The sequence below is a fragment of the Lonchura striata genome, chromosome 24 (assembly GCF_046129695.1).
Source record: "Lonchura striata isolate bLonStr1 chromosome 24, bLonStr1.mat, whole genome shotgun sequence".
Lineage (NCBI taxonomy): Eukaryota > Metazoa > Chordata > Aves > Passeriformes > Estrildidae > Lonchura > Lonchura striata.
Window position 1 is genome coordinate 560082 of NC_134626.1, and position 24914 is coordinate 584995.

Here is a 24914-nt window from a genome sequence, read left to right on the forward strand (position 1 = left end):
GGCACACTTTGATACACCTTCGGAAAACGCAGAATCTGCACCAACTCCTAAGACCCCTGCAGAGGAACCCAGCCCTGCCTGGGACACCCAAAGCAGCAGACCTCAAAAAAGGAGGGCAAAAGTCAAGCTTGGAGTGGAAAAAGAGGACAGAAGTACAGCAGCCTTTAAAAATGCCTGCACGGAGCAATAGTGGGAACCAGACACATTTCTTCTTTCCTTGCTTTCTGTGATGACATAAATAGGAAGTAAGAACACGTTAAACAAAAGGCAGAGCTAGGATTTTACAGGTCTTTATTTTGGCAGGCTGCATGACAGACACCTCTTCAGGGACTGCGACGCCTTTTGGGGAATGGCAGAGAACGGAGGCAAAAGGTGCCGGGGAGCCCTTTCTGTTCCCTTCAGCTCCTGCAGCTGCTCCGCTGGTTTCAGGGCACTCGCTTAGTTCGTTCCTGAAGAAAAAGGCTAGGGCATGATTTTCAAAACTACTGCCCGTCCCCAGTCAGAGTTTCCTACATTCCTGGGTACAAATGAGTGGATGGAGGGAGTGGATGGATGCTGTCCAGCAGTGTCCCCAGGGGCATCTGGAGTGTTCACACTGCTGAGCTGAGAAAAACTCACCAAACCCAGCCCAGGGGCCTGTGATCCTCCACCCACCCGGGGGAACTCCGGGCGCTGTAAACAGAGGCCACAGCACACACCAGGCTCTGCTGTGCCCGGTGAGGAGTCTCTGTATGAGTCCTGAGCCCTGGCATCGCCTCCCAAACACCACAGAGACCTCTTGTGCCATCAGAGAAAAGCCCTGGAGCAAACATGTGTCCCCAGCACGATCAACAAGAGATGCAGAATTACCTCCTCAATAAAAACGCTGTTTCTGATGGAAATGTTACCTCTGTCGACTGCGAGGATTTTATAGGAATACTGGCTCAAGAATTCAGTGACTTCAGGGATTCCATACCACAGGTGCCTGGGACTGCTTGGGCATCCAGAGTCTATAGTATTGGTTAAACTGGTAGAGCTGAGGATACTTAGCAGCTTTGTCACAGAGCTGGAACGCCACGCAGGGAGCAAGGGGTTCTCTCAGAGAGTGCAGGAGGCCAGTGAAAACAGCACCAAGGTCCTCCACGATGTCTGCTCCTAGAAAAGCCAAATAAATTAAACTATTGACATGAGCACGGACACTGGGGCAACCTTCCTTACTTTGGGCCTTGCCAGCAGCCGACAGAGCCTCACGCAGAAAAGAACTGATCGAGATCAAAAAGTGTTCCTAGTGACCTAGACAGGTGCTCCTGGCCGCTGAGGTACCTGAAAAACCCTCCAGACATCATCAGCTCTTGCTTAAGCAAATAATCCACCTTCACCGTGTTGTGCTAAACACACGCCCAGCCCTTAACAGGGAGAGACCCTGCCAGGCACCGCCTCAGAGAAGAACCGAGCTGTACTGGGGGGACACACCCAGCCAACGTGTACGAGTTAAACAGAATTTTCTCTCAGAACTGGGACTTTCAGCACCCCCCAGGTGCTACTCGACTGCCACAGACACACAGAGGGCTTTGTGAGGTGCTCTGGGGTTGGCCAGTCCTGCTCCAAGCCCTGCTGATGCCCCTGTGGTTTTAAGGATGTCCTCAAGGAGGTGGTAGAACCTCACAGTGTTTGCCCCTGGAGCTCAATTTCTGAAGTTTTCCTTGGGAAACGCACCCATTTCCTACTTAACAAGGCAGTCCCCTCTCCCTGCTCTCAGGAAGAGCTGCCCACAGGCACGGGAACCACCTTCCTCTCCTGATCGCCACGCTCTGCCCTTAAAACGCTGTTACTGAGGCCAGCTACTTCCAGACCAAGACTGTCCATGCAGGGACAGTGTCCCTTCTCTTCAGGGTCAGGGAAAAAGGGCAGAAGCACCTACAGAGCTTCAATGCCCCTCCTGAGCACAAAGCACCGTGAATCTGAACTCCTGCTGCTTGCAGGGAAGGTAATAAAATGCTCCTGTGCAAGCATCCCCATCAAAAATAAAGTTTATTCTGTTTTATGTACAGGTAAATTAACAGATATTACAGAAATTAACAGAAAATAACAAATATTAATAGAAATATTAACAGAAATACTAACAGAAATTAACAAAAATTAACAAATTAACAGAAATATTAACAAATTAACAGACATTAACAAAAATTAGACATTAACCAAAATATTAACAAAAATTAATAGGAATATTAATAGAAATATTAACAAAAATTAACAGAGGTATTAACAGAAATTAGCAGAAATTAACAAAAATTAACAGAAATTAGCATTATCTCTGCAATAAAATTGCAGCATTCCACAGGAATCACCAGAGGCTTTCTGGGACCTAAAGAATTCCCAGTCCCATTTTTTTTCTTCTTTATGCCCTCTGGAAGAGTCTGGGAATTTCCTGGCAAAATCCAAAAGCAGCAGAAATGCTGAGCCTGGCCCCAGAGCAGCAGGAATTCCAGGATGTTTCTGGGAATTCCAGAGGGAAGGAGGTTTTTGGGAATTCCAGGAGGGATCAGACCCAAGAAGTGTTTAGGAATTCCAGGAGGTGTTTGGGAATTTCAGGAGGGAATCAGGGGTTTGGGAATTCAGAAGGGGTTTGGGAATTCAGGAGAATTCCAACCATTTCCATGCTCAGCTGTGGATCCAGGACATCCCTGTAACTGTTCCCCAGGATTTGGGAATTCCAGCCCTCTCAGCTGTGGATCCCTGTAACTTTCCCCCAAGATTTGGGAATTCCAGCCCCCTCAGCTGTGGATCCCTGTGACTTTTCCCCCAGAATTTGGGAATTCCAAGCATTGCCATGTTCAGATGTGGTTCCAAGACATCCCTGTGACTTTTCCCCCAGAATTTGGGAATTCCACCCCTCTCACCCTCAGGGCTGTCCCAAATCCCACTCCTGCCCCTTCCCGGGCTCCTCCCGTGATTCCCGGGAATTCTCCCGGGAATTTGGGATGGGCCTGGGGCTCCTGCCAGCATGGAACCTCTGGAAGCAGAAGAGCAGTGACAGGACCAGGGTATCCAGGAGCAGCTCCAGCATCTCCACCACCGAGAGCACCGAGGAGCCAAACCAGAGGCTCCACTGGCTGCCCATGCTGGACAGCAGCAGGTTCTCCTAAAAAAAACAAAAAGGGAAAGGCTTGGGGTCTTATTTTCCTTTTTAAATGTTTTTTCTATTCCTCACACCCATATTTGGAGCCTATGGGATCAGTAACTCATTTTTCCCTAAATAAAACCCCAAAACCAATCCTAAAATCTCCTAAAAAAGCCAAAAAGAGAAAGGTTTGGGAGTTTATTTTGATTTTTTAAATGTTTTTTTCTATTCCACACACCCATATTTGGAGCCTATGGGATTAGTAAAAAAAAATCCCAAAGCCAATCCCAAAATCTCCTGTAAAAACCCCAAAAAGGGTCAGTCAGGGCAGGGTTTGGGGTTTTATTTTGGGATCAGTGGATCAATTTCCCAATAATTTCCATTATTTGCCAAATTCTAGATGCAGTAGTCAGGGATGGGCAGTGGGAACAATATTATCTTATAAATAAATATATTTATATATAATATAAAAATAAGTAATTTACTTCCATTAATAGTGTCATATTACTAATTAATGTTATAATATAAATAAATATATTTATATATCATATAAAAATAAATAATTTACTTATATTAATACCATATTAACAGTTAGTATTTTAATATAAATAAATATATTTTTATATAATATAAAAAGAAGAAAAAATTTACTTCTATTAATATTATCATATAAACAAATAGATGCATATACATATGATATAAAATATAACAAAAAATATATATTAGTTAGTGGTTAATATTATAATGGAAATAAGTATATTTTTATATAAGATAAAAAGAAATAATAAGTTTATATTAATATAATATCAATATATAATATTATATAATATATTAATATTTAATGCTATAATATATATTATTTTATACATAATAATATATAAAATACAATAATTTATATTATCATATAAACAGATGTTTTTATATCTAATACAAAGATATGATATAGAAATTATATAAATGTATTGATATAGATTATATAAATATAATAATATAAATTATATAAACATATAAATATATAATACAAATATATAAATTATATTAACATAGTAGATTGTAATTATAATATAATATTAGAATATATTATAAATATTATATATAATATATTATAATAGTTTATAATATAATATAATATAATCAAAAATATATATTTTAGTAATATAATATAATACAATACCATATAATATGATCATATAACAATGTATAATATAATAATGTATAATATCATATTATATTATGATATTATATGATATGATATATGAAAATTAATTTCTACTAATTAAGAATTAACACTATCACAGAAATAAGTCAATATATTTGCATATCATATCAAATGCCACAAAAATAATGAAATTCTGGGAATTCACCCCTCCTGAAGCTCTGAGGAACTCCATGGAAAGGGAATAAAACCAGAATTTTGCAGGAAAAGTCACCTACAGAGAGCAGCGGGGCCTCGCGCACGGCCTGGGAGCTCAGCTGGCGGTAGAAGATGGTGACCTTGGCCACGTCCCTCCTGCGGGAACAGCGCGCCGGGCACGGGACGTTCCAGAGGGCACGGGACGTTCCAGAGGGCACGGGACGTTCCAGAGGGCACGGGGACATCCCAGTCGGGAACTCCCAGAGGGCACAGGGACATCCCAGCTGGGACTGGGACATCCCAGTCGGGAACTCCCAGAGGGCACAGGGACATCCCAGCTGGGACTGGGACATCCCAGTCGGGAATTCCCAGAGGGCACGGGGACATCCCAGAGGGCACGGGGACATTCCCAGTTGGGAATTCCCACTGGGCACCAGGGACATTCCTAGCTGGGACTGGGACATTCCCAATGGGCACTGGGAACATTCCAGTGGGCACCACAGGGACATTCCCATTTGGGACTGGGACATTCCCAGGTCGGAATTCCCAGTGGACACCATGAGATCCCAGTGGGCATCGGGACATTCCAATGGGCACTGGCACAGTCCCAGTTGTGACTGGGACATTCCAATTGACACTGGGATATCCCACTGGGCATTGAGACATTCCCAGCTGAGACTAGGGGAATATTTTTTGGGGACTTATTGGGCATTTACTGGGAATTTATTGGGGATTTACTGGGAATTTATGGAGGGTTTATTTGGTAGTATACTGGGGATTTATTGGGAGTTTTCTGGGCAGTTTTGAGGGGTTTTTTGGGAATTTTTGAGGGGTTTTCCCACTGCCCTCCCTCCCCCATCCTAGACCCCACGGATCGGGATAATCCCACAGATTGGGATAACCCCACAAATCGGGAACATCCCAGGATTTACCTGCTGCTGCTGGAGCTGTAGCTGTTCTGGTGCCGCAGAGCCTGGCGCACCCAGTCCTGGCATGGGAATGTTGGCATTGGGAATGTTGTTAATGGAATGTTGGTATTGGAATATTTGTTAATGGAATACTGGCACTGGAATGTTTGTTAATGGGATATTGTTAATGGAATTTTGGCATTGGAATATTTGTTATTGGAATATTCACTACTGGAATGTTTCTGTTGGAATAGTAATGACTGGAATATTCATTATTGGAATATTCATGACTGGAATATTCATTATTGGAATGTTTCTACTGGAATATTCATGACTGAAATGTTTCTGTTAGAATATTCATGATGGAATATTAATTACTGGAATGTTCATTATTGGAATTTTTGTTATTGGAATATTCACAACTGGAATATTCATTATTGGAATATTCGTGATGGAAGATTCATTATTGGAAAGTTCATTACTGGAATGTTTCTATTGGAATATTCATGACAGAATATTCATTACTGGAATATTAATTCCTGGAATGTTAATTCCTGGAATTTTGCCGTACCTGGGATTTCACCGACGGCCACTTGGCTGTGCCAGCTGAGACCTTGTACAGGGATTCCCTAGGGAGAGAAAAGAGGGAATGCTGAGAAAAATGGGAATTCCTGAGCGTTTCAGAGGGATTCATTCCTAGAATTTAATTATTTCTGTCTATTTTTATATATGTAAATATATCTATTTATTTCTATGAAAATATTCATGATTTATTCAGAGAAATGATTATATTATGTTATGTTATATTATATATTATATTTCTATGATAATACTAATTATTAATTCATATAAATTAATTATTTTGATTTATTTTTATATTATCTATAATTACATGTATTAATTTATAATATTTTATTTATTTATATCCTTATTTCTATCCTAATATTAATTAATTATTAATTTCTCTTCAGAACTTTGAGAATAGCTTCCCAATTCAGCTCACAAAATAAAGCCTGAATAATTAAATCGAATGCATACAGATATTATAAATAAATATATTTATTAAATATAATAACTACAAATAATAGAAATAAATGCATTTGTTAAATTAACTAGAATAACTACAAATAATATAAATAAATCCCTATTAAATATTATATATATTAATATACCTCTTTATTAAGCTATAGATTAAATAAAAATAATTAAACGAGAAAAATATTGGAGCATTAAATTGCAATTTAATTTTAACTTACATTCAATTTAAACCAAATTTAATTTCAATTCAAATAAAAAGTGAATTGAACCTAACAAAGATGGGAACATAAATTGAAATTTAATTTTAACTTCCATTCAATTTAAACTCAATTTAATTTAGATTAAATTCCAATTAAAAGAGGATTAAATTCCAATTAAAAGATATTTAAATTCTAACTAAAAGAGGAATAAATTCCGATTAAATTGGGATTTGGGGCTCACCTGCAGGGCTTGGGGCAGTGCTGGAAGCAATCCAAGCGGTGACTCCGGAGCCGCCAGTGCAGCTGGTAAAAGCAGTGCCCTGGGAAACCCATGGAAGGAACTTGGGAATTCCCAGGAATTCCTGGGAATTCCCACTCCCTCTGGAAGTGTATTATTATTATTATTTTTATTACTATTATTATTATTTATTCCCCACCCCGGTGGCTTACCCCACGCGGGCTGGAGGCTCTAGTCACAATCCCTGGGGATTATTTCCCAGGCAATCTCAGTGATTGTTTCCCAGGATCCATTGAATTCCCGGGAATAATAATAATAATAATAATAATAATAATAATAATAATAATAATATAACAACAACACTAATTACCCCAGGCGGGCTGGCGGCGGTAGTCGCAGTAGCGCGCGCCGGCGGGCAGCGGGTAGTAGATGTGGCCGCAGCCGCAGTGGCGCAGCATGGCCCGCTGGAAGCACGAGTGCAGGCAGGCCTGGGACAGGGAAACACGGGATAAACAAAAACGTTCTGGGCTCTAGCGGGGAGCTGGCAGGAGAAAACGGGGAGAGAAAAATTGCATTAAAAATGAAAAAAAATTGGAATCTGTAAGGTGGAGCTGGTAGGAGAAAAAGGGAGAAAAATTGGATAAATAAAAGAAAAATATTAATTGGTAGGATGGAGCTGGTAGGAGAAAAAGGGGGGAAAACTGGATAAATAAAAGAAAAATCTGAATGCAGCTTTTAGGAGAAAAGGGAAAAAATAATTTGAATACATTTTTTAAAAAAATCCAAATCTCTAGGATGGAGCTCTTAGGAGACAAGGGCAAAAAAAATTGGAGTTGTCGTTGTAGAGCAGCTGCAGCCTGGCTAAGCCGGGTTTAGCTAAGCCAGGCTCAGTACCTGCAGGGTGTAGGAGCTGTTGTAGTGCAGCTCCATCCTGACCAAGCTGGGTTTAGCTAGGCCAGGCTCAGTACCTGTACAGTGTGGAAGCTGTAGAGCAGCTCCATCCTAGCTAAACTGGGTTTAGCTAGGCCAGGCTCAGTACCTGCAGGGTGTAGGAGCTGTTGTAGAGCAGCTCCACAGCCACGTCGGCCCCATCTGTGGTGCACTTGCCATAGTTGCCACCCAGGCGATTGACCTGGTCCTGCGGGGACATGAAGGAGCCTGGGGTGATTCATTAGCAGGGTTAATTAATTAGTGCCCCGAGTGATGGGCAGTGTTAATTGGAGCTCTGGGTGATTAGCAGGATTAATTAAAGCCAGCCATCACTCACTGAACTTCACTGCAGGAAGAGACGGTTTGGGATGGTTTGGGATGATTTAGGATAATTTGGGATGGTTTGGGATGGTTTGGGGATGGTTTGGCATGGTTGGGGATAATTTGGGATGATTTGGGATGGTTTGGGACGGTTTGGGGATGGTTTGGGGATGGTTGGGGATCATTTGGGATGGTTTGGGATGATTTAGGATGATTTGGGATGGTTTGGGACGGTTTGGGGATGGTTTGGCATGGTTGGGGATCATTTGGGATGGTTTGGGATGATTTAGGATGATTTGGGATGGTTTGGGACGGTTGGGCATGGCTGGATTTTGGTTCCCCTGTGCCCACCTGGCGGATGCCGATTGTGGTGGCGATGCCCGGGCGGATATGGAAGCCCTCGTGCTCCAGGAACGGGGTCTGGTTGTGGCTGTGGATCATCACCTTCACCCCAGCCACGGTGGAGAGCAGCGGGATGTGCTCCTGCTGCTCGGCCCGCAGGATCAGGGACAGCCCTGGGGACACACGGGGGCACAGGAGAACAGCTGGAGTGCCCAGCTCTGGGCAAATCCCTCCTGTAAGGCCCAGATTTCGGTTCTGGGATCCCTCACTTTGAATTCCTGATTTTGTGGCTCTCCAAATTGAATTTTCTCAATTTTGGCTCTTTTCCCCCATTTTAGAGATCACTCACCATAAGGAATTCCTGGCTTTGTGGCTCTCCAGAAGGGATCTGTCCCCTTGCTGTTGAAAGTGTAGCAGCTCCCAAAAACTGGGTGGTGGAAGGGAATGTAATCACTGGAAAATCAGAGACTTCGTGGGGTTAATTATTTAATTTGTGATTTTGATTCCAAGCTGGGTGTGTTTGGGGAAATGGGAATCGCTGGGAAATCAAGAGAGATTGGATGGAATTTTAATTATTTGGTTTATTACCATAATTCCAAGATGGTTGTGTTTGGAAAAATGGGAATCACTAGAAAATCAAAAGAGATTTGAGAGTTTTACTGGAATTTTAATTATTTAATTTATGACTGTAATTTAAAGCTGGATGTGTTTGGGAAAATGGGAATCACTGGAAAATCAAGAGTATATATATATATATATACACACTATGCCATATATAGTATACAGAGTTAGAAAATCAAGTTAGTTTTTTCTGTTTTCCCTCCCCTCTTTGACACACATCTGTGAGTTATTTCGTCTCGCAGCACAACACCCTTTCCTACATATATATATAGTATATATACTATATTTAGTATATATACTATATACATACTATACACAGTAGAGTTAGAAAATAAAGTTAGGCTTTTCTGGTTTCCCTTCCATCTTTGACATAACACACGCCTGTGAGTTAGTTTGTCTCGCAGTGCGACACCCTTTCCACAACCCCTTTTTTGGACTCCCTTTCCACAACCCCTTTTTTGGACTCCCTTTCCACAACCCCTTTTTTGGACTCCCTTTCCACAACCCCCTTTTTGGACTCCCTTTCCACAGCCCCTTTTTTGGACTCCCTTTCCACAGCCCCTTTCCCGTACCCTCCCCGACTCCCCTCGGCACACCTCCCGCGTGCCCACCTGGGCCGGCAGGGCTCGCCGTCGTACTGGCAGGAGTAGACCAGGTCCTGGAAGCGCTGCGGGTGCCGGGCCAGCGCCGGGGGCAGCTGGGCCAGCAGGTTGATGAAGTGGAAGCGGAACCACTCCTGCAGCGCGGCCGTGCCCGACACGTGCGAGCTGTAGAAGCAATCCCCACCCGTGGAGTTGCACTGGGGAAGGGCGGCGGGGAAAAGGGGACGTGAGCTGGGGGGAGTTGTGGGGTGGAGGGGAAGGATTGGGTTCTTAGGCTGTGTTATGTTAATTATGTTATGTTATGCTACATATTATATTATATTACATTACATTACATTATATTATATTATATTACATTACATTACATTATATTATATTATATTATATTAATTATACATTACATTACATTATATATTATGTTATGTTATATCATGTTCTATTATTTCAATATATATGAAATACATTATAATACATTATTTTAATCTATAGCATATATTAAAAAATATATCTATTTATAAATATATAACAATATATATAAACATCTCAAAATATACATATAGATGTAATAGTATATGAATGATATATTATTTTAATATAATATATATAATATTTTATATATAAATTATAATATTATGTGGGAAAATATAACATTATAACATAACATAACATAACATATTTTTTTTTAATATATATGTATATATATATATATACATATATATAAAAATTATTTTACTATATGGGAACTATTATTATTTCCTATAGTTATAGATTATTTTTGCACAAATCCCAACCAGGCATTTTGGCATGAACTCCATCCCAATCCCCATCTATTTTGGAGTGAATCCCCAGTTTCTCTAGGATAAATCCCAATCCCCAGTTTCTTTGGGGTGAACCTCCATGTATATTGGGGTGAACTCCCAGTTTCTTTGTGATAAATCCCAATTTCCAGTTTCTTTGGGGTGAACCCCCAGTTAGTTTGGGATGAATCCCAATCCCAATTCCCATGTATTTTGGGTTGAACCCCCAGTTTCTTTGGGATAAATCCCAATCCCCAGTTTCTGTATTTTGGGGTGAACCCGCTGTTTCTTTGGGGTGCACCCCCACCCTGAGGTCCCCCCGCTGCCCTTCCCATGCCCGTCGCTCCCTGGCTGTGCTCACCAGCTGGAATCCCACTCTGGAATGTTTCCTGCCTTCCCCGGGCTCCCACATCCGCACCAGGGAGAAGTTCTGGCTGAGCCTGAAGTTGGTGCTGAGGTTGGCCCGGGGCTGAACAGGGATGGCCTTGTCCCTGTCCCTGCCTTTGTCCCTGTCCCTGCCTTTGTCCCTGTCCCTGTCCTTGTTCTTGTCCCTGTCCTTGTCCTTCTCCTTGTCTCTGTCCTTGTCCTTGTCCCTGTCCCTATCCCTGTCCCTGTCCCTCCGGTGGGACAGCCTGGCTGAGGCTGTGGGGCCATACAGGAAGGTCAGCGACTCCTCGGCCATGCGCTCCAGCTGCTCCAGCTGCTCACTGATCGGCTCAAACCTGCAGGGATTGGGGAAAATCCACATTTCAGGAGGAAAATCCTTGGGACACATCCCAAACCTTTGGGACGCATTCCCAAACCTTTAGTGCCAATCCCAGCCCATTCCCAAACCTTCGGGACGCATTCCCAAACCTTTAGTGCCAATCCCAGCCCATTCCCAAACCTTCGGGACGCATTCCCAAACCTTTAGTGCCAATCCCAGACCATACCCAAACCTTTGGGACGCATTCCCAAACCTTTAATGCCACATCCCAGCCCATTCCCAAACCTTCGGGACGCACTCCCAAACCTTTAGTGCCAATCCCAGCCCATTCCCAAACCTTTGGGATGCATTCCCAAACCTTTGGGACGCATTCCCAAACCTTTAGTGCCAATCCCAGACCATACCCAAACCTTCGGGACGCATTCCCAAACCTTTAATGCCACATCCCAGCCCATTCCCAAACCTTTGGGACGCATTCCCAAACCTTCGGGACGCATTCCCAAACCTTTAGTGCCAATCCCAGCCCATTCCCAAACCTTCGGGACGCATCCCAGCCCATGCCCAAAGCCTGGCTCACCTGTAGGGATCCAGGTTGCAGACGGTGACGGCCGGGAACATTTTGGGCTCGGAGTCCATGGACATGGTGAGCACCACGGGGTAGGCCCAGAACTGGCTGAACATGAGGGCAAACTGCCAGTAGAGCATGGCGAGGCTGGCCAGCAGCAGCAGCGTCCAGAACACGGTCTTGGCGCGGTTCCTGCCCGAGCACACCAGCCGGACGGTGCCGTGGATCGTCGTGTTCTTGCAGAAGAACTCAAACATCTCCTTGAAGGAGCCGTAGAACTCAATCAGCCCTTCCTCCCCTGGTTCTTCTCCTCCTCCTTCTTCTCCTCCTGGTGGCTCTGGTTCCATCCTCTACGCGGCTTTCTGGGAACAAATGGAAAATTTTTATTAATCTGAGGGAAAGAATCTTCCAGAAAGGCTTTATCAAACAGGCTTGGTCCAAAGAGGTCTTCTCCAAAAAGGTGTTCTCCAAAGAGATTTATATTATATTATATTATATTATATTATATTATATTATATTATATTATATTATATTATAGTATATTATATTATATTATATTATATTATATTATATTATATTATATTATTACATTACATTACATTACATTACATTACATTGTCATATTGTGCTATATTGTGTTATATTAGATAAGTAATTATATTATATTACAATATTAATACATTATTAATATGAATTAATGTTATGAACAGCAATTTTGCCACATAAATAGGAATTTAAGTCTTTGTATTTTACAGCAGTGAAAAGGCAGAACACAAATTGAAAACCATTCAAAATATATAATCATGAAAAAATAAATACAAAAAAAAAATCAAAAGAAATATGATCAAAAATCTTTTTTTTTTTTTTTTTTTTTTTAAATTTCTGACAGTAATTAAAACATGTCCTGTGCTCTATGGCTCTGCTGGCAGTCTGGGACGTCGGAGTGACGCCGGGACATTTCCGTGCCCTGAAAATGATGTGGTAAGAATTCCCAACGTGACAGCAGCCCGTGAATCACCTGCTCATTATGTTATTAAAATGAGTTTACTGAGTCCAAACTTAGGGACAACCTTTGCTCCAAATTAAAAAAAAAAAAAATATATATATATATATAAAAATATATAAAATACATACTCATTAAAAAAAGATTAAAATAAAAAAATTAAAGTTTCTAAAAATAATAAAATTTATAATAAAAAATGAAAACCAAAAATTAATAAAAATAATAAAAATAATAAACTTTCTCATAAAATAATAAACTAATAAAATAAAAAATAATAGTAAAATAAAAAATTTAAAATACAGGGATAGAGGTTGAAACTGAGCAGAGCAGAGCAGCTGAAGGATTCTTGGGAGAGGTTCTGTGATGAAGAAATGAATGAAATTAATTTAATTTAATGAAATTTAAACTTTGAGTTTTTAGCCATGAGGAAACATGGAATAAAAAAAAATAATTACCCAACATCAATGCTGAAAGAATCCACCCCTTGCTCAGGAGGAAATGTGAAATAAAAGGCAAAAATTACCCAAAATGAATGCTTAAAGAATTTATCAAACACAGATTTAATCTCTAATTTTGACTCTTAAAACCCCCAGATAATTCAGTTTTCAGCCATTCTGAGTGGGATTTTAAATTTATGGTGAATTCACCCTGCTTAAATCTGCTTTGTTCAAATTAAAAGAATGAAAAAAAAACCCATTTAACAAAGCAAAATAACTCAGAAACAATCTGAAGAAACAGCACAACCCAAGTGCTGTTTATGTATATATTTTAAATTATATAAATTTTATATTATAAAAATAACAAATATAAATATATATAAATAGATCTTACAATATATATATATTACAAATATAAACCCACACATTAAATAAATCAAACGATAAGCAAGTGACAGGCACTGTACCTCGGCAGGAGCTCGGGGCGTTGGGAGAACACCCCAGGCAGCCTTGGGCTACGGCCGAGCGGCGCTTGGGGAGCGCAGGGCTGTCCAGCCTTTCCGGAGGGAATTCCCACATCCAGAGGGGCAGGGCTGGAGGAGAGCTCATGGCAGCGCCCGAAGCTCGACCCAGGGAATAGCAATAGGAAGTGAATCAGCTGGCCAGGCGGGTAGCGGGGAGGGCACGCCGGCGCGGCTGGGTCCCAGCGCTGCTGGCTTGGCCCTGGGGCTTTGTTCCACCCCTGGTGATCACTCATCATTTTTGGGAAATAACCACGCGTTCCAGAATGTGCTTCCTGCTCTGGATCTTCCGTTTCTGATCTTCCCACTCTGGATTTTTCAGTCTTTGTTGTTCCTGCTCTGGATTTTCCCACCAACGGAGGATCTTAGTCCTTCCTACTCTGGATTTTTCCTGTTTTGTTCTTCCTGCTCTGGACTTTCCCATCTTTGTTCTTTCTATTCTGGATTTCCCCATCTAGGGAGGCTCTTCATTCTTCCCACTCTGGATTTTCCAAATTTTGTTTGTTCCTGTTCTGGATTTTCCCATCTTTGTTCTTCCTGGCCTAGATTTTCCCATCTTTGTTCATGCCACTCTGGATTTTCCCACCTAGGGAGGATCTTCATTCTTCCCACTCTGGATTTTTCCATCTTTATTGTTCCTGCCCTGGATTTTCCCACCTAGGGAGGATATTCATTCTTCCCACTCTGGATTTTTCCATCTTTATTGTTCCTGCCCTGGATTTTCCCACCTAAGGAGGATCTTTATTCTTTCCACTCTGGTTTTTCCCTTTTTTGTCCTTCCCACGCAGGATCTTCCCATTTTTGTTCTTCCTGCTCTGGATTTTCCCATTTATGGAGGACCTTTCTGCCTTCTTTCCTTGTTTTCTAGAGCCTGGCAGGATCCCAGGGAATTGAAGCCATCAAGCCTCGAGGAATTACATTCCTCGGCGGAATCAGCATGGATTTCCTCCTGCTTCTCCAAGAATATCCAACCCCAATCCCAATCCTATCCCAATCCCATCCCAGTTCCAGTTCCAATCCCATCCCCAATCCCAGCTCCAATTCCAATCCCATCCCAAATCCAATTCCAGTCCCAATTCCAGTCCCATCCCCATCCCCAATCCAATTCCAAATCCCTATCCCAATTCCAATCCCAATCCCAGATGCAGGTGCCGAGATGGAAACAGAACCAGACCAACCCCATTCAAATCCGGTTTTGGGGCCGTGGTTCAGTTAAAGAGCAGCAGAAATTATGGAAAAACGGATTTGGGGCACCTGGGAGAACTTCCAGGATTATTTCTGATCCTTTCCCATGTAAAAAACAGTGCTGCAGGATTTTTTTTTTTTTAAGGTGAAAATAGAAATATTTGGGATCCAGATAAATTTAGAACCTACCTTTCCAAATTGGATTTTTTTTTCCCACTGGAAGCTGTGAAATATCAGTGTTTGCAAAAAAAAAAAAAAAAATTGAAATTTCTTGTGAAATTTGGTTCAGAAAGATGGGAGAAAGGACAAAGGTGGAGGGAAATAAACTCCCCTGATTTTGACTGATTTTAATCCTTTTTACACTTGATTTATGCTGGATTTTTTTTATGGAAACCCCAAGACACATGGAAATTTTTTAATTGAGATGTTTTGGGATGTTCCTCAGTAAAAAAGAGGGTTTTTTTTTTTGGATATTACTCATTAAATTGAGGGGGTTTGGGATATTCCTCATTGAAAATGAGGGTTTTTTGGGGATTTTCCTCCTTAAAATAATTTTTAACTTTTAAAAATATTTAAAATACACAATCCCTATTAACCAGCTTTGATATTAAAATATTGACATTTCACAAAACATACCTGAAACCTGATTTAAATTAAATTTTTAAAAACCCCCAACATTCTTTTAGAAACTCCTAATTAAAAAATTTTAATTTTCTGATCTTTTAACCGTTTTAATTTTTAATGAAAAAAGAAACCCACCTGAACGAAGAGCTGCAGCAGAGGCAGGTGAAGAGTTAATTAACTAAAATCTCATTAAAAAGCTCCTGGCACCAGGAACTTTGTGTTCGTGTCTCTCCTCACCCCACGTTGCGCAAGGGAAAAATGCAACAATTATTGCAATTATTGCACAAGGAGCAGGCACCAGAGGGAAAAATTCTTCTCCTGTTGCCTCACAGTGGAAAAATCCCTTTAAAATTCCCTCCAGGAATTCATTTTTCCTGGAAAATCGGGATAAAAGAACCCGGAATCGCTCAGAAAATATCCTGGATCTGTTGGGTGATTTCTGTGGATGCTGAAGTGGGAGAGAATGGGGGGAAAAAATTCCTTCTGTGCTTAAAAATGTGATTTGTTTTTGTTGTCGTTGTTGTTGTTTTTTTGTTTAAAATGCAGAAATTGTGGAGATAAAACCCTGAGAAAGTCCTGTGGGGTTGCAGGGTTGTAATTAAATATTAATATTTATTAATATGATATGATATAACATTATATTATTACTATTATAATGTAATATCATGTTATATTACATTATATTACATATTACGTAATTTTTTACATTAAAAACCCATTTTCTACATTAAAAATCCCATTTAATTCCCATAAACATAAACAATAGAAATAAAAAAATAATTTTTCTGCACCCCTGGTGCTTCACCTGCCAGGCAGCTCTGATGTCAGGGGTTAATCCTTAATGAAAGCATTAATTAAGTTGTTAATTGCTGTTTGTGCAGCACCCCGGTGAGGTCACCTCCCCTCCATGGCTCCACCCTCCTTAAAAATGAAGTTTTAATGGATATTCCTCATTAAAAATTAGATTTTGTGGCGCATTCATTGTTTAAAAATAGGTTTTTTGAGCTATTCCTCATTAGAAATTAGGTTTTTGTGGAATATTCCTCATTAAAAAGCAGGTTTTTTTGGGGATGCTCCTCACTAAAAATGAGTTTTAATGGGATAGTCCTCGTTAAAAATGAGATTTTTTTTGGAGATACTCCTGAGTAAAAATGAGTCTTTTTGGGATATTCCTGCTTAAAAATGAGATTTTAGGGCATATTCCTCCTTAAAAATGAGGGTTTTGGGATAATCCTCAGTAAAAAGGAGTTTTTAGTGGATATTCCTCCTTAAAAAAGAGGGTTTTGAGATATTTTTTGTTAAAAAGTAGGTTTTTTGGGTTATTCCTTGTTAAAAAATTAGGTTTTATTGGATTTTCCTCAGTAAAAAGGAGTTTTTATGAGGTATCCTTCAGGGATATAAGATAGTTATGGGATCTCAGCTGGAATTTTGGGTTATTTTGTGCTTTCCAAGGGAAAATTCCAAATATTTTGGCTCCCAGTTTTTCCAGGAGTTCCTCCTGAAGGGAATGTTTGGAACCTCAAACCCCAAATTATTTTTATATTATGTCCTTTATATATTTTATATTTTATTGAAACCCACAGTGATTTTTTACACTAGATCCCTTTATATATTTATATTATTTAAACTCACAAGAATGATGAATATCTATAGATTCTCATAAAAATGCATTTAACCCATGTAAAATTATATTAAAAGTAGATGTAAATATATCTTTGTGTAAAAAATATATATGTTGCATCTATAGTATATAGTCAATATAAGATACAGTATAGTATATATATTTGCATATACTTCTTCTATAGTTTTAGATAGACTTATATAATTTACATACATCAAAAATATATTTAAAATGTATTAAATTTATTAACACAATACAATAAAAATATTTTTTCAATTATTTTAAGCTCAGGGCGTGCTTTTACAAATTGCCAAGCACCTCGGCGATGGGTATCGCCCCTTTCATCCCGATTAAAAACTGTTCTTTACATTCTGAGCCCTGTTTCTCCCAGGATCACCTTTCCCGCTGGGCCTTTGGTCGCGTTATGTCGCGATATGGAGAGCGCAGCCCTCGGCTCCCCTCCGCCACGGCTCCCTGGAATACAAATTAGATTCTTTAATATAATATATACATAATATATATATACATATATATATGTATATATGTATATATGTATATATATGTATATATATAATATATACATATAATATATAATATATCGTAAACATATTAACGCAATATAGAAAATATACGAATTATGTTAACATGATATATTACAGATATATTAACATATTTTAAAATATTCTAAGCTCAGGGCGCGCTTTTAAGAAACTGCCAAGCACCTCCGCGCTGGGTATGGCCCCTTTTATCCCTTGTTAACTCTGTTTAAGTTTCTGCATCCCGAGCGCCGTTTCGCTCAGCTGCGTGCCCAGACGCCCCGTCCCGCCGGGGCCGTGTGGCGCCCCGGCGCCCGGCCCGCGCCCGGCCCGCGCCGTGCCCGCGCCATACCCGCGCCATGTCCGCGCCATACCCGCGCCATGCCCGCGCCCGGCCCGCGCCCGGCCCGCGCCATGTCCGCGCCCGGCCCGCGCCCGGCCCGCGCCATGTCCGCGCCATGCCCGCGCCCGGCCCGCGCCATACCCGCGCCATGTCCGCGCCCGGCCCGCGCCCGGCCCGCGCCATGCCCGCGCCCGGCCCGCGCCATACCCGCGCCATACCCGCGCCATACCCGCGCCCGGTCCGCGCCCGGCCCGCGCCATGCCCGCGCCCGGCTCCCCTCACGCTCCGCCGCGCCTCCCCGGAAGCGGAAGCGGCCCCGGAAGCGGAAGCGGCCCCGGAAGCGGAAGCGGCCCCGGAAGCGCCGCCCGCGCCGCCATCTTGGCAGAGCCGTGCGGGGCCTGACGGAGCCCCGCGGAGCCGCGGCCGCCGCTCCCCGCCGCCCCCGCGGCCCGGCCGCCGCTCCCCGCCTGTCCCCGGTCCGGGAGGGGCCGCCCGGGGCCCGGCGGCCGCGGAGAGGTGAGCGGGGGGGACGGGCGGGCTGCCTCCGCGGCCCCCGCAGCTCCTCTCTGCCCTTCCGCTTCTTCCTCTGTTTTCGCTCTTCTTCCCTCCCTCCCTCCCTTTCCCTCCTTTCCCTTCTCTCTTTCAGTCCTTCCTTTCCTCGGCTGCCTTCCTGTCTCTCCTCCTTCTGCCCTTCTGCTTCTCCCTCCGTTTTTCCCTCCTATTCCCTCCCTTTCCCTTCTCTCTTTCAGTCCTTCCTTTCCGGAGCTGTCTTCCTGTTATCCCCCTCCTCCTCTCTGCCGTTCTCTTTCTCTGTCCGTTTTTCTCTCTTCCATCCCTCCCTTTTCCGCCTTTCAGTCCTTCCTTTCTTCGGCTGCCTTCCTGGCTCCCAATCGTGTCTGCCGTTCTGTTTTCCCCAACGTTTTTCCATTTTCTTCCCTCCCTCCCTTTTCCACCTTCTGCCTTTCAGTCCTCCCTTTCCTGGGCTGCCTTCCTGTCTCCCTTCCTCCTCTCTGCCGTTCTTCTTCTCCCTCCGTTTTTCCCTCTTTTTTCTTCCCTCCCTTTTCCACCGTTCAGTCCTTCCTTTCCTTGGCTGCCTCCCTCTCCCCCTCTCCTTCGAGTCCCTCCTTTCCTTTTCCCTCTTTCCCCTTTTCCTTCCAGCCCCTTCCTCTTTACCTCTCCCTTTCCCCCCCTTTCTTTCTCCTTTCCCCCTTTTTTCTCCATTTCCCCCTTGTTCTTCCTCCTTGTTTTCTCCTTTTCTCCTCTCCCTTTCATTCCCTCCCTTCCTCTTTCCCTTTTTCCTTTTCTCTTTTTCTCCTTTCTGTTTTAGTCCTTCCCCCCTTCCCCCTGCTTTTACCCCCCCTTTTTTGATATATAAATTAACTTGTATGACTAAATTAATTTGCATAGATAAAATAATTTATGTTAAGATCCCAAGGGATTTAATTATTGAGATTTTCCATGATTGTTGCTCTGTAAGAACCCAAATAATTCAGTTTCTGTCCCAGATCCAGCCCACAGAGCGGGTTTTGTGAAGCCCCGCGCTGGCCGGGCGGCGTTGCCGCCGTTAATTAGCAGGCTGGGTTAATTGTGGTGTAATTGGCGCAGATGAGCGGCAGCAGCGCTAAGAGGGCTCCCACCACGGCCACGCAGCGGCTGAAGCAGGATTACCTGAGGATCAAAAAGGATCCCGTGCCTTACATCTGCGCTGAGCCCTTGCCCTCCAACATCCTGGAATGGTGGAGATTGGGAAATGGGAATGGGAATTGGGGTGGGAATTCGGAATTGGGAATGGGAATTGGGGTGGGAATTGGGGCGGGCTGTTTCTTACTCCTGGGAATTGGGGTTGGAATTGGGGTGGATTGTGTCTCACCCCTGGGAACTGGGATGGGAATTGGGGTGGGCTGTTCCTCACTCCTGGAACTGGGGTGGGCTGTTCCTCACTCCTGGAATTGGGGTGGGCTGTTCCTCACTCCTGGAATTGGGGTGGGCTGTTCCTCACTCCTGGAACTGGGGTGGGCTGTTCCTCACTCCTGGAATTCAGCTGGAATTCCCAGGGGGAATTCCTCACTCCTGGACAGAAGGAATTTCCCAGGCTTTCAGCTCCGACTCCCTCTCCTGGAGCTGGGGCAGGCGGGGAGGGAAACTGAGGCTGATCCTGAATTTTTTTGGGTTTCTGTGGATTCCCAGTGTTCCATTCCCCTCTTTTCCAGGCACTACGTGGTGCGAGGGCCTGAGCTGACCCCATATGAAGGTAAATCCCTACCTGGGGGTTGGCATGGAAATTCAGGAATTCCAGAGGGTGGGAAAAGGCAAAGTAATCCCACTAAAAACTGGGGAAGAGGTGAAGAAACTGAGGTGCTGCTGTCAATCGTTTTTCTCTTATTAAGAGCTTTAATAAAATAAAATTTAGGTTAAAGCAAATATCAAATTTCTTCATGTTTTACAGAAATATTCTCTAATTTATGACAAAGATAATACCAAAAATTCCCATTTTTACAGCAGAAATGTCCTGAGTGATATGGGATTCAAATTTATTTGACCCATTTTTGGGTAGAAGAAGAAATAAAGCAGGGAAATTGGGAATTGGGGTGGGAATTATTAATTAAATATAATTTATTTAGCCCATTTTATGGGTAGTTTAGAAGAAATAAAGCAAGGGGAATTGGGATGGGAATTAATTATTAATTAAGTGTAATTTATTTAACCCATTTTTGGGTAGTTTGGGAGAAGGAATAAATCAGGGGAATTGAAGATAGGACCTGGAATTGGGGATGAGACTTTTTAATTAAACTCATTTAACCCATTTTGGGCTGGTTTGCAGGTGGATATTACCACGGAAAATTAATATTCCCTCGAGAATTCCCGTTCAAGCCCCCCAGTATTTATATGATCACCCCCAATGGAAGGTTCAAGTGCAACACGAGGTGAGGACTCATTCCCAGAATTCCAGCCATTCCCATCCCAGCCGTTCCCGTCCCAAATCAAGGACTCATTCCCAGAATTCCAGCCATTCCCGTCCCATCCATTCCCATCCCAAATCAAAGAGTCCTTCCCAGAATCCCAGCCATTCCCATCCCAGCGATTCCCATCCCATCCATTCCCATCCCAAATCAAAGAGTCCTTCCCAGAATTCCAGCCATTCCCATCCCAAATCAAGGCCTCATTCCCAGAATCCCAGCCATTCCCATCCCAACACCCCAGCCGTTCCCACCCCGACCCCGCTGCTGCCTCGGTTTCCCCGGCAGGCTGTGTCTGTCCATCACGGATTTCCACCCGGACACCTGGAACCCAGCGTGGTCCGTGTCCACCATCCTGACGGGGCTGCTGAGCTTCATGGTGGAGAAGGGGCCCACCCTGGGCAGCATCGAGACCTCCGAGTTCACCGTGAGCGCCGGGAAACCCGGGATGGCCGGGGGAAACCCCAGGAAATTTGGGACATCGCGGGGGCGGGGCGGGGTGTGAAATCCCAGAAAATTCAGAATTTCTTGGAGGAAAATCCCAGGAAATTTGGCCTATCTCGGGGGGGGGAAATCCCACAAAATTTGGGATGTCTCTGGGGTAAATCCCAGGAAATTCAGGATAGCCGTGGGAAAAATCCCAGGAAATTCAGGATAGCCGAGGGGAAAAATTCCAGAAAATTCGGGATATCTCTGGGCGACAGTCCCAGGAAATTCAGGATTTCTTGGGGGGAAATCCCAGGAAATTTGGGATATCTCAGGGGGTAAATTTTAGTGAAAAATGCTCAGTTTTAAAGAGCCAAAATCCACTTGGAAAGCATTGGGAATTTGGGATAATTTGGGAGATCCCGGGAATTAAATCCCGGCTGAGATTCCCACAAAACCCTGATCCCACAGGATCAAAAATTAAGATAATTTTCTGCCTATAAACCTCAATTTTAGTCAAAAATCCTCCCAAAAGTGAAGTTTTAAATGTGAAAAACCACTTGGTTTTGCACCCTTCTTTTGGGACATGAGGCATGGGATTGGAAGAAATGGATTTAATTTTCAAGGAATAGCTGAAAAATCTGATTTTTCTCCCCAGAAAAGGCAGCTGGCTGCACAGAGCTTAGCATTTAATTTAAAAGATAAAGTCTTCTGTGAGCTCTTCCCTGAAGTGGTGGAGGTAAGAAAATCTTCATTCATTGTTTGTTTTTCCTAAAAAATTGAGTTTTGGTGAAACAAAATTTCCCAAATCACCATACATTCTGTTTTCCCACTGAATTTCCTCTCCGCTTTTCCAGCAAATGAAGAAAAAACCCCCAGATAATCCAAACTTTTATCTTCTCCTGTGCAGGAATTCGAACAAAAAACACCCAAATCCCTCCAAAATTCCATGTCCCACCCAATTTCCTCTCTCTTTTCCAGGAAAGGAAGCAAAAGCCCCCAAATTTCCACTTTCCCACCCGATTTCCTCTCCCCTTTTCTAGGAAATGAAGCAGAAGCACACAAACCATGCCAGGTTCCATGGAACTTTCTGTTCCCCCCGTGCAGAAACTCAAACAAACCCCCCCAAAATTCCATTTCCCACGGAATTCCCTCTCCCCCTTTGCAGGGAATCAAACAAAAGCCGCCGGTGCCCCCGGGCTCCCGTTGCCCACGGCATTCCCTCTGTGTTTCCAGGAGATGAAGCAGAAGCAGAAAGCCCAGGAGGAGCTGAGCTCCAGACCTGCGGCGCTGCCCCTGCCCGACGTGGTGCCGGACGGGGACGCGCTCCTGGGGCACAACGGGCACCCCCTGGGCGCCGGGCCCGCGGCCGCGCCGCCCGGCCACGCCGGGGGGCTGCAGCAGCCCCCCAGGAACCACGGACTCTTGGGGGGGGCCCTGGCGAACTTGTTTGTCATCGTGGGCTTCGCCGCCTTCGCCTACACAGTCAAGTACGTGCTGAGGAGCATAGCCCAGGAGTGACGTCCCGCAGGAGACCAAATTCTACTGGGGTCTGGGGGGGATTCGGGCTCTTCGGGGGCGGTTCTGGGGTGGTTTTGGCCTTCCCGGGTGGAATTGTGGTGGAATTGTGGGTTGGGAATCAAAGCGTTCTTCGGGATCCACCTTGGTTTGTAGAGTTCTCCTCCATCTGTGGTTTGAACATCGAAGATCTCCAGCAAATTTTGACTCGTTGAGTTTTCTCTCCAAGAGGAGTGGGACACTTCGGAATGGCACGCTTTGGGTGGAGAATTTGGGGGCTTTGCCCTTTTTGGGTTCTTGTGGGGCTTTGGGTTCTGCTGCTCATCGTGGGCTTCGCCGCCTTCGCCTGCACAGTCAAGGAAGTGCTGAAGAGCAGAGTCCAGGAGTGACGTCCCGCAGGAGACCGAATTTTACTGGGGTTTTGGGGGATTTGGGGGTTTTTGGGGGGATTCTGGGCGTTTTGCCCTGCCTGGGTTGTGGTGGGACTCGGGGAACCACCTTGGTTTCTAGAGTTCCTCCATCTGTGGTTTGAGCATCGAAGATCTTCAGCAAATTTTGACTTGTTGAGTTTTCAATCCAAGATGATGGGACACTTTGGAGTGGGACTTTTGGGGTGGAAAATTTGGGATTTAGCCCTCCTGGGTTTTTTTGGGTTGGGAAGTCAAAAGGATTTTTGGGGAACCACCTTGGTTTGTAGAGTTCCTCCATCTGTGGTTTGAACATCAAAGATCTTCAGCCAATTTTGACTCGGTTGAGTTTTCAGTCCAGGATGAGTGGGACTTTTTGGGTAGAAAATTTGGGATTTTTTTGTCCTTCCTGGGTTGTTTTGGGGTTTTGGGTTCTGCTGCTCATCATGGCCTTCGCCCTTTTCCTTCAGTTCTTTTTTTAAAAAAAACCCAAAATTTCTTTGGTATCCAGGAAATATTTTTGTCCCCAAATCCCAACCCCAAAATTCCATTGGGAATTTTTGAGGCAAAACCCCAAATTTGCTCCCTTTTCCTTCAATTCTTTTTAAAAAAAACCCCAAAATTCCTTTGGGATTCTGAGAGTATTTCACCCCAAATTCCAACTGCCAAAATCCCAACCCCAAAATTCCTTTGGGAATTTTTGAGGTAAAACCCCAGATTTGGTTCCTTTTCCTTCAATTCTTTAATAAAACCTCAAAATTCTTTTGGGATTCCAAAAATATTTTGCCCCAAATCTCAAAATCCCAAAATTCAACCCTTCAATTTTATTAAATTATTTCAAATCATCAAAACCCCATTAAAAAAAAAAAAACAAAAAAAAAAACCTAAAAATGTGTTGCATTTAAACCCCAAAACTTCAAGAATTCCAAAATTTGTTGGGATTCCCTGGATTTGGAGGAAGATTTGGGATTCCAGGATTTGGAAACGGAATTTTTAATTCCCCTTTTTTGGGGTTGATTTGTGTTTTCCTGGGAATTCAATTTTTCCTCATCTCAAAAAATCCCAAAAAAAAAGAAATTTCAGCCTCTCCCTCAGGAGAAAATCTTGGAATAAACCCTTTAAATTCCACGTTGTCATTCCATGGATTTAAAAATTTGGGAATTTTTCCACAGATTCTTCCATTTCATAAAAATTCCTGAATTTTGGGGGGGATTTTTTCTTGGAGATTCTTGAATTTCCCCAGGAGTGGGAATGGTGTAAAGTGATTTATTCAGAATAAAATTCCATCAAAATCGACTTTGTGGGGGTTTTTTTGGGGAATAAAATTCCATGGGGGGAACAAATGGGATTGGGAATTTTTCTGTTGCTGAATAAAATAGTGAAAAAATTTGGTTTTTTCCTGATTTTTTCCCTTTTTCCGAGTGGACTTTCCAGCTTTTCATGGAGGTCTTGATGTTTTTCCTTCGTTGTTCATAATTCCAAATATTCCTGGGAATTTTGGGCTATTGATCTAATTTATAATTCATTATTACTTAATAATTTTATTCCTATTAATTTAATTTATAATTACAGGCAATTAATAATTAATTAATCAGGGAGATCAACTCTGCCCTT

General features: G+C 42.9%; 2 protein-coding genes across 3 annotated transcripts; one reads left to right on the plus strand and one right to left on the minus strand.

Moving 5' to 3' along the window:
• Positions 1 to 1991: 1991 nt before the first annotated feature.
• Positions 1992 to 18306, minus strand: SCNN1D (sodium channel epithelial 1 subunit delta). 2 transcript variants are annotated; one of them, XM_077788086.1, is made up of 15 exons: positions 18222 to 18306; positions 17511 to 17587; positions 13630 to 15091; positions 11735 to 12084; positions 10813 to 11173; positions 9664 to 9851; positions 8781 to 8884; positions 8441 to 8604; positions 7878 to 7976; positions 7209 to 7326; positions 6842 to 6920; positions 5934 to 5991; positions 5387 to 5442; positions 4535 to 4610; positions 1992 to 3121 (listed from the first exon to the last, which is right to left on the minus strand). In XM_077788086.1, the coding sequence occupies exons 4-15, from the start codon at positions 12067 to 12069 to the stop codon at positions 2882 to 2884; spliced, it is 1878 nt and encodes a 625-aa protein (XP_077644212.1). In that variant the 5' UTR covers positions 12070 to 12084; positions 13630 to 15091; positions 17511 to 17587; positions 18222 to 18306; the 3' UTR covers positions 1992 to 2881. The 2 variants fall into 2 exon arrangements, 1 of the variants encoding a protein (XP_077644212.1); XR_013341140.1 differs by lacking the exons at positions 1992 to 3121; positions 4535 to 4610; positions 5387 to 5442; ... (9 more) ...; positions 13630 to 15091; positions 18222 to 18306 and adding an exon at positions 18024 to 18063 and having other exon boundaries at positions 16085 to 17587.
• A 133-nt stretch (positions 18307 to 18439) lies between these two features.
• Positions 18440 to 24596, plus strand: UBE2J2 (ubiquitin conjugating enzyme E2 J2). The gene is made up of 7 exons (XM_021537761.2): positions 18440 to 18508; positions 19598 to 19728; positions 20203 to 20243; positions 20814 to 20916; positions 21238 to 21376; positions 22034 to 22114; positions 22612 to 24596. Exons 2-7 carry the CDS (start codon positions 19598 to 19600, stop codon positions 22894 to 22896), a joined length of 780 nt encoding a protein of 259 aa, XP_021393436.1. The 5' UTR covers positions 18440 to 18508; the 3' UTR covers positions 22897 to 24596.
• The last annotated feature ends 318 nt before the right edge of the window (positions 24597 to 24914 follow it).